Genomic DNA, 13,988 nt, shown 5'->3' on the forward strand with positions numbered 1-13,988 from the left:
GTAGCCACACAGGGCAAAAGGTAAGAGAGAACAGTCGAGAGAAGTAGAAAGAAAAGAAAAAGAGGAAGAAACCAATGGACAGGGGAACCCAAGGAAGAACAAGGTAAGAATTGTAAGCAGAAAAAAAAGAGAAAGAAGATTCTGAAAAGGAAGGTACGCCATTTCCAAAATTTTGCACACGACAGCAAATTACAAGCTTACATTGTTCTGATGCAGTGGTAGGCACTTGTAAGGATAAATATCTGGAGGACTCTGTTGTAGCAGTAATGAAGACGACCATGCAATATATTTAAAGCAAAGGATCCTAAAGTCAATTCTTAAAGGCAGACAAACTGACAGAATGGTAATGTTCAGAGTACCTATTCAAATGAACCACTAAGGGTAGTAAGAATATTTATTCAGGGTTGTACTAGGGAAGAGTTCAGCTTCATGTCAAGAATACTTTTGCTACACTTCTTGTGCTGCATGACTGTTCTAGATCAGATCTGTTGTTGTAAATAAAGTTGTGTGCTATTTCTTAATGGTGGCAGGTCAGGTATATAACCTTCTACTTGACAACAGGTAGCACTTTTGAAGAGTGGAAAACAGGTGACAGATAAACACTTGGAGACTATTTTTTATTTATTCCATGGATGTGGACACAACAGGGTTAGACAGAAATTAATGCTCATCCGTACTGCCCTCAAGGACATGGCGATGAGCCAGCTTTGTAAACTGCTGCTGTCCTTGAGATGTATGGCACCCACAGGGCTGTTGAGGAGGTGGTTACAGAACTTTAATCCAATAACAGTGAAGAAACTGACACATTTCGAAGTAAGGATGGCATGAGACTTTGAGGGGAATACATAGGTGGTGGTGCTCCCAAGTGTGGGCTGTCCTCGGTGGTAGAATTCAAAGGCTTGGGAAGTGAAAATGGAACCTTAATGAATGAGACATTCAATGGAGGAAATGCCATCAAAAGACAGATATAATTTTTGACTCAATTAACAACCAGCAGGCTCTGACATGGCTGCAGTGCAGATAGGTCAATGAACAGGTGTCCAATGACAGTCTCAAACCTAACATCTGGTTTAAAGCCTCACTGTTACTGGAACTCCGATGATAGGCTACTATTAATAACAACATTAGCTGAAGATGAATCCAGAACTGTGTAGATCAGGAAGAATCCTTTGTTCATTGAACACTCCAATACATTTCACTCACGAGTCTTGCGCCAAGAGTAGTTGGGAATAGGTAAAGTTGACAACCAATATCCTATATTAGTTTGGGAGCATAGAAAAACATTTTCCCTCAAGTAGGGAATGATGGAGAGGATAACTCAATTGTCCATCGAAATAAATAACTGTATTCACATGATGCTACACGACATTAATTTTTATTTAAATCAGACATTTGCTAAATCAAGCTTAACAAGCGCTGATTAACACAACATCTATGACATGACTCCTCCACACACACAAAACATCATAACTTTGGACTCCTCTCTGAAGGAATGTAACCAAAACACTAAGGTAACGTAACAAAAACTAATTTGTAATTACACCATTGTAATTGCACCATGAACCAGAAGAAATATTTTTTTCTGTCAGTTTCCAATTGTTGCAATGAAACAAACTACATTTGAACTTTTGAAACAAAAATCACTCAGAATATTTTAAATGGTTAAAAATGTACTATTCATTTTATAAAATTATATATTGAGAGTATAAACATTTTCATCTTCCAAGTATTCAGATTCAATTCCTATTAAAGCTGATCTAAAAAGTGGAAATCATTGGTGCTGTTGGTCCAATGTGCCCTCAGAACTTGAGGGAAAAAAAACAATGACGAGAAGAACCAACGTTTGCAGGTAAGTTTTCTGGTAGTATTGATGGCAAAAACTCTTGTTGCATTTTAGAGAAAAATATTAGATGCTGCAATAGGAAAGCTGGAGGGCATTTCTGAACAAAAACTAACAGGTCTTTCGTACTGATAATCATACTGCAATCTTGGGATCAGTCAAATCTAATACACCTAGGGATGGTTATAACTTCAAAAAACCCTAATGGAAATGAAATATGTTCTCCATGCATAAGAAATCCGTCACTATTAAAAGGAAGAATTGTGTTGTACTGACCATAGTGGATTTCTGTCTCATCTAACCTTGCACTGATTTGCAAAACCACAATTTGAGCTTGATATTTGCTTCAAAATGATCATGTTGTTCAGTATGGAAGGACAAATTTAATTAAATCTGAAACAATGCACTCCGCTTAACATGGCAGTAATTTTTTTTATAGTGACATACTGCCATTTATTTCCGACTGTGAAGCTTAACACATTTTAAACCAACTTCCTTAGTCCTTGTGCTGCAAGGTCTTGAACACTACAACATCCATCCAATAGGAAGGAGGCCAAAATTGTACACAATATTCCAAAAGTGACCTCACCAATGTCCTGTACAGCCGCAACATGACCTCCCAACTCCTGTACTCGATGCTATGACCAATAAAAGAAAGCATACCAAATGCCTTCTTCACTATCCTATCTACCTGCAACTCCACTTTCAAGAAGTATGAACCTGCACTCCAAGGTCTCTTTGTTCAGCAACACTCCCTAGGACCTTACCATTAAGTGTATAATGGTTGATTTGCTGATGCAAAATGCAGCACCTCACATTTATCTGAATTAAACTCCATCTGCCACTTCTCAGCCCATTGGCCCATCTGATCAAGATCCCATTGTAATCTGAGATAACCTTCTTCACTGTCCACTGCACCTCCAATTTTGGTGTCATCTGCAAACTTACTAACTATACCTCCTATGTTCGTATCCAAATCATTTATATAAATGACAAAAAGTAATGGATCCAGCATGGCACATCAATGATCACAGGCCTCCAGTCTGAAAAACAACCCTCCTCCACCACCCCCTGTCGTCTACCTTTGAGCCAGTTCTGTATCCAGGTGACTAGTTCTCCCTGTATTCCATGAGATCTAGAAAAGCTCAGCAGGTCAGGCAGCATCTAGGGAACAGTAGAATCGACGTTTCGGGCATTAGCCCTTCTTCAGGAATGAGGAAAGTTGGTCCAGCAGGCTAAGATAAAAGATAGGGAGGAGGGACTTGGGGGAGGGGCGTCAGAAATGTGATAGGTGGAAAGAGGTCAAGGTGAGGGTGATAGGTCAGACTGGGGTGGGGGCGGAGAGGTCGGGAAGAAGATTGCAGGTTAGGAAGGCGGTGCTGAATTTGATGGATTTGACTGAGACAGGCTGGGGGGAGGGGAAATGAGGAAACTGGTGAAATCCGAGTTCATCCCTTGTGGTTGGAGGGTTCCTAGCCAGAAGATGAGGCGTTCTTCCTCCAACCGTCATTTCGCTGTGGTCTGACGATGGAGGAGTCCAAAGACCTGCATATCCTTGGTGGAGTGGGAGGGGGAATTGAAATGTTGAGCTACAGGGTGGTTGGGTTGGTTGGTCCGGGTGTCCCAGAGGTGTTCTCTGAAACGCTCCGCAAGTAGGCGGCCTGTCTCCCCAATATAGAGGAGGCCACATCGGGTGCAAAGGATGCAATAGATGATATGTGTGGAGGTACAGGTGAATCTGTGGCGGATATGGAAGTTTCCTTTGGGGCCTTGGAGGGAGGTGAGGGGGGAGGTGTGGGCGCAAGTCTTGCACCTCCTGCGGTTGCAGGGGAAGGTGCCGGGAGTGGAGGTTGGGTTGGTGGGGGGTGTGGATCTGATGAGGGAGTCACGGAGGGAGTGGTCTTTACGGAATGCTGATAGGGGAGGGGAGGGAAATATATCCTTGGTGGTGGGGTCCGTTTGGAGGTGGCGGAAATGACGGCGGATGATGCGCTGTACATGGAGGTTAGTGGGGTGGTAGGTGAGGACCAGTGGGGTTCGGTCCTGGTGGCGGTTGGAGGGGCGGAGGATCGGGAAGTGGAAGAGATGCGGTGGAGGGCATCGTCGACCACGTCGGGGGGGAAATTGCGGTCCTTGAAGAAGGAGGCCATCTGGGATATGCGTTTTTGGAACTGGTCCTCCTGGGAGCAGATGTGGCGGAGTCGAAGGAATTGGGAGAATGGGATGGCGTTTTTACAGGGGGCAGGATGGGAGGAGGTGTAGTCCAGGTAGCTGTGGGAGTCGGTTGGTTTGTAGTAGATGTCCATGTTGATTCGGTCGCCTGAGATAGAAATAGAAAGGTCGAGGAAGGGTAGGGAGGAATCTGAGACTGTCCAGGTGAATTTGAGGTCGGGGTGGAAGGTGTTGGTGAAGTGGATGAACTGTTCAACCTCCTCGTGGGAACACGAGGTGGCGCCAATACAGTCATCGATGTAGCGGAGGAAAAGGTGGGGGGTGGGGCCAGTGTAGTTGCAGAAGATGGATTGTTCCACATATCCTACGAAGAGGCAGGCAGAGCTGGGGCCCAAGCGGGTGCCCATGGCTCCTCCTTTCGTTTGGAGGAAGTGGGAGGATTGGAAAGAAAAGTTGTTCAGGGTGAGGACCAGTTCAGTCAGTCGAAGGAGGGTGTCTGTGGAAGGGTGCTGGTCGGTACGGCGGGAAAGAACGAAGCGGAGGGCTTTGAGTCCTTCGTGATGGGGGATGGAGGTGTACAGGGACTGGATGTCCATGGTGAAAATAAGACGTTGGGGACCGGGGAAGCGAAAATCATGGAGCAGGTGGAGAGGATGGGTGGTGTCCCGAACGTAGGTGGGGAGTTCTTGGACTAAGGGGGACAGGACGGTGTCAAGGTATGCGGAGATGAGTTCGGTGGGGCAGGAGCTGGCGGAGACAATGGGTCGGCCGGGGCAGTCAGGTTTGTGGATTTTGGGCAGGAGGTAGAAGCGGGAGGTGCGGGGTTGTGAGACGATGAGGTTGGAGGCGGTGGATGGGAGATCCCCCGAGGTGATGAGGTTATGGACGGTCTGGGAGATGATGGTTTGGTGGTGGGGGGTGGGGTCATGGTCAAGGGGGCAGTAGGAGGAGGTTTCTGCGAGCTGGCGTTTGGCCTCAGCGGTGTAGAGGTCGGTGTGCCAAACTACTACCGCGCCTCCCTTGTCTGCTGGTTTGATAGTGAGGTTGGGGTTGCAACGGAGTGAGTGGAGGGCTGCGCGTTCCGAGGGTGAGAGGTTGGAGTGGGTGAGAGGGGTGGGGGAGTTCAGGTGGCGGTTAATATCGCGGCGGCAGTTGGCTATGCAGAGGTCGAGGGCAGGTAGGAGGCCAGCACGGGGTGTCCAGGTGGATGGGGTGTGTTGGAGGCGGGAGAAGGGGTCGTCAGAGGGTGGGCAGGAGTCTTGGTTAAAGAAATAGGCACGGGGGCGAAGGCGGCGGAAGAATTGTTCGATGTCACGCCGCGTGTTGAATTCATCAATCCGGGAGCGTAGGGGAATGAAGGTGAGGCCTCTACTGAGGACTGATCTTTCATCCTCAGAGAGGGGTAGGTCTGGAGGGATAGTTAAAACACGGCAGGGCTGGGAGCTAGGACCTGGTGTGGGGCTGGAGCTGGGTGTGGGGGCGGGGTTAGGTCGGGGGCGGGTCCTCAGCAGAGGCCTCACCTTCATTCCCCTACGCTCCCGGATTGATGAATTCAACACGCGGCGTGACATCGAACAATTCTTCCGCCGCCTTCGCCTCCGCGCCTATTTCTTTCACCAAGACTCCCGCCCACCCTCTGACGACCCCTTCTCCCGCCTCCAACACACCCCACCCACCTGGACACCCCGTGCTGGCCTCCTACCTGCCCTCGACCTCTGCATAGCCAACTGCCGCCGCGATATTAACCGCCACCTGAACTCCCCCACCCCTCTCACCCACTCCAACCTCTCACCCTCGGAACGCGCAGCCCTCCACTCACTCCGTTGCAACCCCAACCTCACTATCAAACCAGCAGACAAGGGAGGCGCGGTAGTAGTTTGGCGCACCGACCTCTACACCGCTGAGGCCAAACGCCAGCTCGCAGAAACCTCCTCCTACTGCCCCCTTGACCATGACCCCACCCCCCCACCACCAAACCATCATCTCCCAGACCGTCCATAACCTCATCACCTCGGGGGATCTCCCATCCACCGCCTCCAACCTCATAGTCCCACAACCCCGCACCTTCCGCTTCTACCTCCTGCCCAAAATCCACAAACCTGACTGCCCCGGCCGACCCATTGTCTCCGCCTGCTCCTGCCCCACCGAACTCATCTCCGCCTACCTTGACACCGTCCTGTCCCCCTTAGTCCAAGAACTCCCCACCTACGTTCGGGACACCACCCATGCCCTCCACCTGCTCCATGATTTTCGCTTCCCCGGTCCCCAACGCTTTATTTTCACCATGGACATCCAGTCCCTGTACACCTCCATTCCCCATCACGAAGGACTCAAAGCCCTCCGCTTCTTCCTTTCCCGCGGTACCAACCAGTACCCTTCCATGACACCCTCCTTCGACTGACTGAACTGGTCCTCACCCTGAACAACTTCTCTTTCCAATCCTCCCACTTCCTCCAAACGAAAGGAGTAGCCATGGGCACCCGCATGGGCCCCAGCTATGCCTGCCTCTTCGTAGGATATGTGGAACAATCCATCTTCCGCAACTACACTGGCCCCACCCCCCATCTTTTCCTCCGCTACATCGATGACTGTATTGGCGCCGCCTCGTGCTCCCACGAAGAGGTTGAACAGTTCATCCACTTCACCAACACCTTCCACCCCGACCTCAAATTCACCTGGACAGTCTCAGATTCCTCCCTACCCTTCCTCGACCTTTCTATTTCTATCTCAGGCGACCGAATCAACACGGACATCTACTACAAACCAACCGACTCCCACAGCTACCTGGACTACACCTCCTCCCATCCTGCCCCCTGTAAAAACGCCATCCCATTCTCCCAATTCCTTCGACTCCGCCGCATCTGCTCCCAGGAGGACCAGTTCCAAAAACGCACATCCCAGATGGCCTCCTTCTTCAAGGACCGCAATTTCCCCCCCGACGTGGTCGACGATGCCCTCCACCGCATCTCTTCCACTTCCCGATCCTCCGCCCCTCCAACCGCCACCAGGACAGAACCCCACTGGTCCTCACCTACCACCCCACTAACCTCCATGTACAGCGCATCATCCGCCGTCATTTCCGCCACCTCCAAACGGACCCCACCACCAAGGATATATTTCCCTCCCCTCCCCTATCAGCATTCCGTAAAGACCACTCCCTCCGTGACTCCCTCATCAGATCCACACCCCCCACCAACCCAACCTCCACTCCCGGCACCTTCCCCTGCAACCGCAGGAGGTGCAAGACTTGCGCCCACACCTCCCCCCTCACCTCCCTCCAAGGCCCCAAAGGAAACTTCCATATCCGCCACAGATTCACCTGTACCTCCACACATATCATCTATTGCATCCTTTGCACCCGATGTGGCCTCCTCTATATTGGGGAGACAGGCCGCCTACTTGCGGAGCGTTTCAGAGAACACCTCTGGGACACCCGGACCAACCAACCCAACCACCCTGTAGCTCAACATTTCAATTCCCCCTCCCACTCCACCAAGGATATGCAGGTCTTTGGACTCCTCCATCGTCAGACCACAGCGAAACGACGGTTGGAGGAAGAACGCCTCATCTTCTGGCTAGGAACCCTCCAACCACAAGGGATGAACTCGGATTTCACCAGTTTCCTCATTTCCCCTCCCCCAGCCTGTCTCAGTCAAATCCATCAAATTCAGCACCGCCTTCCTAACCTGCAATCTTCTTCCCGACCTCTCCGCCCCCACCCCAGTCTGACCTATCACCCTCACCTTGACCTCTTTCCACCTATCACATTTCTGACGCCCCTCCCCCAAGTCCCTCCTCCCTATCTTTTATCTTAGCCTGCTGGACCAACTTTCCTCATTCCTGAAGAAGGGCTAATGCCCGAAACGCCGATTCTCCTGTTCCCTAGATGCTGCCTGACCTGCTGCGCTTTTCCAGCAACACATTTGCATCTCTGATCTCCAGCATCTGCAGACCTCACTTTCTCCTTCCATGAGATCTAACCTTGCTAACCGGTTTCCCATGAGGAACTTGTCGAAAGCCTTACTGAAGTCCATATAGATCACGTGCACCGCTCTGCCTTCATTAATCCTCTTTGTTATTTCTTCAAAAAACTCAATCAAGTTTGTGAGACATGATTTCCCACGCGGAGAAAGTGAGGACTGCAGATGCTGGAGATCAGAGCTGAAAAATGTGTTGCTGGAAAAGCGCAGCAGGTCAGGCGGCATCCAAGGAGCAGGAGAATCGACGTTTCGGGCATGAAGAAGGGCTTATGCCCGAAACGTCGATTCTCCTGCTCCTGGGATGATTTCCCATGCACAAAGCCATGCTGACTATCCTTAAACAGTCCTTGCCTTTCCAAATACTTGTAAATCCTGTGTCTCTGGATTCCCTTCAACAACTTGCCCAACACTGACGCCAGGCTCACCAGTCTATGGTTCCCTGGCTTTTTCTTACCACCTTTCTTAGACAGTAGTACCACATTTGCAGGCACACCTGGTCAGGTCTTGGTGATTTATCCAGTTTTATGCATTTCAAGACATCTAGCAGCTCCACCTCAGTAATATGAACATATTTCAAGATGTCACCATCTATTTCCCCACATTCTACATCTTCCATGTCCGTCTTCCTCCTTTAAAGACAGTAAAATATCGGTCTCTTTGACTGAGCTTTTGGTTATACGGCCTGATAACTCCAAATTGAATCAATGTCAAATTTTGTCAGATAATATCGGTGTCTTACAATGTTAAAGCAGCTAAATAAATGAAATTTTAGATTTAATATCCACCCAGTGCCACTTTGCTATTTTACAACACACCAGTACTCTTTAAAAATTATGATTTCCCCTTCTGCCATCGCCAGCTTGCAGTCTTTCCTCCGTTAGATTATTTTATTGGACAGATCTGAACTGTTGACTGCACAAGTGGAAAAATTGTAGCCATTAACCATACTTCAAAAAACTAAAATAAAATCTTACTGAAGGGCTTCTCAGTACATCTGTGATAGAAAGCCATAGGCCCACCCATTTCTGAAGGCTGAGGTGTCCACATTGAGACCACAACCTCTGCATATACTTCATTCTCCCAGCTGATATTTATCTCTAAAACATTAAAAATCTCATCATTAACCTATTCGCTTTCTGTTAATAGGATCTCGCTGTGCCTAAATTAACTGCTGCGTTTCTTTTACCTTACAAAAGGATGCACCCTTCATAGGCATTTTGTTGGCTGTGAAGCACTTTGGGGCATCCTTAAATGGTGAAAGAAGCCAGATAAAAGCACAATTTTCCTTTTTAATCTACTGATATTTAAAAGTAATTCCATTTCAAACAGCAAGTATGTTCAGTGAGTAACTGCTGTACACTAGGAACTTCATGCAATCGATCTCTGCTCTGCACCAAGTTAGCCATTCATAACTACACCTGCTAAAACTGGCCTAATAAAACTTTACTGTCAGGAGTGTGGGGTCAGAGAGAATTTGTTGCTATACATTGTGGCTTACAGAAAGATATCAACATTAGCATATCATTAATTAAAACATGAAAGCTCCTTTATTCCCCAAACAATGCTTCCTGTAAGTTGCATGGCCATATAGACCCCCAAAGATCCTTGCACAGTCTATACATAAGTCACTCTTTAAGTTAGCTGGGGAGATGGTGGTGTCATGGAATGCCATTGGACTAGTAATCCGGAGTCCCAGTCTAATATAATGGCAGATGGTGAAACGTGAATTCAATAAATATCTGCAATTAAAATGGCTACCATGTAACTACTGTCATTGCTGTAAAAACCTAAAAGTCCATGAATGATCTTTAAGCAGGTAGATAGGATAGTGACGAAGGCGTTTGGTATGCTTTCTTTTATTGGTCAGAGTATTGAGTACAGGAGTTGGGAGGTCATGTTGCGGCTGTACAGGACATTGTGTGCAATTCTGGTCTCCTTCTTATTGGAAAGATGTTGTGAAACTTGAAAGGATTCAGAAAAGATTTACAAGGATGTTGCCAGGGTTGGAGGATTTGAGCTATAGGGAGAGGCTGGAGAGGCTGAACAGGCTGGGGCTGTTTTCCCTGGAGCGTCGGAGGCTGAGGGGTGACCTTATAGAGGCTTACAAAATTATGAGGGGCATGGATAGGATAAATAGACAAAGTCTTTTCCCTGGAATCGGGGAGTCTAGAACTAGAGAGCATAGGTTTAGGGTGAAAGGCGAAAGATATTAGAGAGACCTCAGGGGCAACTTTTTCACGCAGAGGGTTGTATGTGTATGGAATGAGCTGCCAGAAGAAGTGGTGGAGGCTGGTACAATTGCAACATTTAAGAGGCATTTGGATGGGTATATGAATAGGAAGGGTTTGGAGGGATACGGGCCAGGTGCTGGCAGGTGGGACTAGACTGGGTTGGGATTCAAAGTTTGGGTGAAGATTTGAGTTGGGATATCTGGTCGGCTTGGACAGGTTGGACCGAATGGTCTGTTTCCGTGCTGTACATCTCTATGACTCTACACTACTTGTTCTAGCCTACTTGTAACTCCAGACCCACATGTGACTGAAATTCAGAAATTCTGGACAGTTCTGAAGGGTCACTGGACTTGAAATGTTAACTCTGTTTTTCTCTCTATAGATGCTGCCAGTCCTATTGAACTTCTCCAGCAAATTCTGTTTTTGTTTGTTTCACATCTCCATCATCCAGGATTCTTTGTTTTACATTAATGTGATTGACTTTTAATTTCCTCTGAAGTAACTTAGAATGTCTTTCAGTTCAACAATAAATAGGTATAAGCAATAAATACCGACTTAGCTAGTGACACTGGCATCCAAACAGAAGAAAAACACTTGCAAGGCTCTGCAAAAACATTTTAAGCAGTTGTACACATTATCACTCGGGCTAAAAATAAAGAATAGAGCAAAAACTGTGCTCTAGTAAAATTCAGCGAGCACCAGTCATCCCGCAGGCAACTCACAACTGACCACTCTTCACATGTGAGTTACAGGACATTTAACTGTGATGGGCATCATCCTATATGCTGCTCACATTTAACTTTCATATCCTTACTTGGCAAGGGTAACAGATACTCATCATGAACAGGAACTCAATCTGATTTTGCTTTTCTAGGTATATGCAATGTATTGCTCTATTTTTGTTGAAACAAATTTTTGCATAGGACTGATGAAATGAAACATGGAACCTTAAGACAGCATGAATGAATGGAATCAGAATTGAGGTAGTCAATAAAACAGGAAGTATCAAATGGGATTAATCCACTTCGCAATCCAGTTTTCTTTTCGAGACTCTTACTTGGGGTTAAAACTTCCAATGTGTCAAACAAAAACCAACATTCATCAGTAAACTAGTTATTCTGAATAATATGAGTATTTTAATAAGAAACTCTGGGCAAAGTTCATCTCTGCAAAGAAAAGAATAGCCTGTTTTTATTTGTGAACAATTTGGTTACCACATTTTTCTACGTTAACAATGAATATACTTCAACATAAGTCAGGATATGAAACTCAGAAAAAAGCAGTTAACAATAAAGACGAATTTGTACCCACTCCACAACTAATCACAGAACCTTAAAGAGTAGGAAGGCAATTTGTCATGTACCATAATTAAATTCCCCAACATTACGGAGAGGAATGCTGTCTTACAGAAACCTACACAAACTGATCAGAAAAACTTGGTACATTAGAGAATGAAAGGCTCTTTGAAAGGACTAACCAATTAGTCTCACTCCTCTACAATTTCATCCCTTCAAGTATTTATCCAATTCCCTTTTTAAAGTTACTATTAAATCAGTTTCTATTAAATCTGCTTCCACTACTCTCTTAAGCAATCCACTCCAACTCATAACAATTAGAATCCATTTACTATACCCTCAAGGACCAAACTGCAACTTAACAGTGACAAGGGGCTGGGAAAATATCAGAATGTGCTCATACACAGCCGGCATTGGGAGATCAAATCACCATCAGGGGAGTCGGCCAGATCATAAAATTTTACGAGGGCTGATATGATCATGACAGCTGCTGGCTCGGATGGATTTGATTCACTGCAGAAACTGCAACTGGGAAATAAATAGGATTTATTTTTGATGCCAAGCAGTTCTGAGGGGGGTTGAATAATGGAAACGTAATTTTCGTTATGGGGAGACTACCTGGAAGTTCAATGTTTTGTGTCACAAAGTGTTAAACGTTTCAGTTACAAATCTAAATGAACACAGCCACTGGCTTGCGGGTTAGAGGAGTGGGGTTGCAAATTCTATTTTTATCACAAGAGCTGTTAATCATTCTGGTGAGGAGAAGAATATCAGACCAGTCTGGGGATGAGGGGGAAAGCCAGATCATTCTGGGGAATGCATGGGGGGGGGCGGTACACATCGGATAATTCCGGGGGGGGGGGGTGACATCAGATCATTCTGGGAAGGTGGAGGGAAATGTCAGGGCTTCGGGGGGAGGGAAATGTCAGGGCTTCGGGGGGAGGGAAATGTCAGGGCTTCGGGGGGAGGGAAATGTCAGGGCTTCGGGGGGAGGGAAATGTCAGGGCTTCGGGGGGAGGGAAATGTCAGGGCTTCGGGGGGAGGGAAATGTCAGGGCTTCGGGGGGAGGGAAGTGTCAGGGCTTCGGGGGGAGGGAAGTGTCAGGGCTTCGGGGGGGGGTAAATGTCAGGGCTGCGGGGGGGGGTGAATGTCAGGGCTGCGGGGGGGGGGGGAATGTCAGGGCTGCGGGGGGGGGGGGAATGTCAGGGCTGCGGGGGGGGGGGGGGATGTCAGGGCTGCGGGGGGGGGGAATGTCAGGGCTGCGGGGGGGGGGGGGGAATGTCAGGGCTGCGGGGGGGGGGGAATGTCAGGGCTGCGGGGGGGGGGGAATGTCAGGGCTGCGGGGGGGGGGGGGAATGTCAGGGCTGCAGGGGGGGGGGAGAATGTCAGGGCTGCGGGGGGGGGGGGGGAGAATGTCAGGGCTGCGGGGGGGGGGGGGAGAATGTCAGGGCTGCGGGGGGGGGGGGGAGAATGTCAGGGCTGCGGGGGGGGGGGGGGGGAGAATGTCAGGGCTGCGGGGGGGGGGGGGGGGGGGAGAATGTCAGGGCTGCGGGGGGGGGGGGGGGGGGGGAATGCCGGGTCATTCTGGGTGATATCCCTCATCTCTTCAGAGGCACACCAGCCCCCTCAAACACTGGAAACCATACAAAACAACAAGCAGCAAACCAGTGCAGCTTCTGGAAATGGGTAATGGAGAGAAAGCGCTGGGAAAGGTTGGGGGGGGGGGGGGTCAAGCAGCTTCTGTGGTGAGACAGAGGGGGGGGGGGGGGGGCGTTAATGACCTTCTACTCCAGCCCTATCTGGCGAGAAAGGTCAAAACTGACACCTTAGGAGAGGAAGGCCGAGCGTTTTGATGAAGTTTGCAAATGGAGGTTTTTATTGGGGATGTAGGAGCAATTAGTGCAGATGCTGGAATCTGCACTGAACGCTCTCTCTCTTTCTCTCCCTAGCTGCTGTCTGACCTGCTGTGATCTCCAGCAATTATTTATTTTTTTATAAATGGGGATGTTCAGTAATAATTACTGAGGGTGCAATAATTACTGAGGGTGCAATAATTACTGAGGGTGCAATAATTACTGAGGGTGTAATAATTACTGAGGGTGCAATAATTACTGAGGGTGTAATAATTACTGAGGGTGCAATAATTACTGAGGGTGTAAGTACCTGTCCTGCTCTGGGCTCAGGCTGATACAATGATACTCTCTGCGGTGTGTGCCGGGCCCTCCCGCGCCCCTGTTTGCAGTTTCATGCCCGCCCGCCCGCAGGACACTCACAGTTGCCTGACCCAGACTGGAAGCTGTTGAGGAATCGCCGCCGGCCACCGCTTGCTGCAATCCACCAGGCTGTCGTCGCAGATGCATTGCGGGGGACAAGCCGAGGAAGAAGCTGAAGCTGCTGCTGCCGCCGCTGCTGCCAGGAGGAGAGCGGCCGCGAGTAACCAGGGAGCGAGCCGAGGCCCCGCCACCGCCAT

At 48.5% G+C, this 13,988-nt stretch overlaps 1 protein-coding gene across 1 annotated transcript in view; it reads right to left on the reverse strand.

Moving 5' to 3' along the window:
• The window catches only part of LOC122563029 (leucine-rich repeats and immunoglobulin-like domains protein 2), an 86,286-nt gene extending 72,298 nt beyond the window's left edge, over positions 1 to 13,988 (reverse strand). The window contains exon 1 of the mRNA XM_043716348.2: positions 13,792 to 13,988. Coding sequence (XP_043572283.2) covers positions 13,792 to 13,988 — 197 coding nt within the window. The remainder of the gene's footprint in view (positions 1 to 13,791) is intronic.

The sequence above is a fragment of the Chiloscyllium plagiosum genome, unplaced genomic scaffold (genome assembly GCF_037043375.1).
Source record: "Chiloscyllium plagiosum isolate Xiang-an unplaced genomic scaffold, Cpla_swu_hap1 HiC_scaffold_26, whole genome shotgun sequence".
NCBI lineage: Eukaryota > Metazoa > Chordata > Chondrichthyes > Orectolobiformes > Hemiscylliidae > Chiloscyllium > Chiloscyllium plagiosum.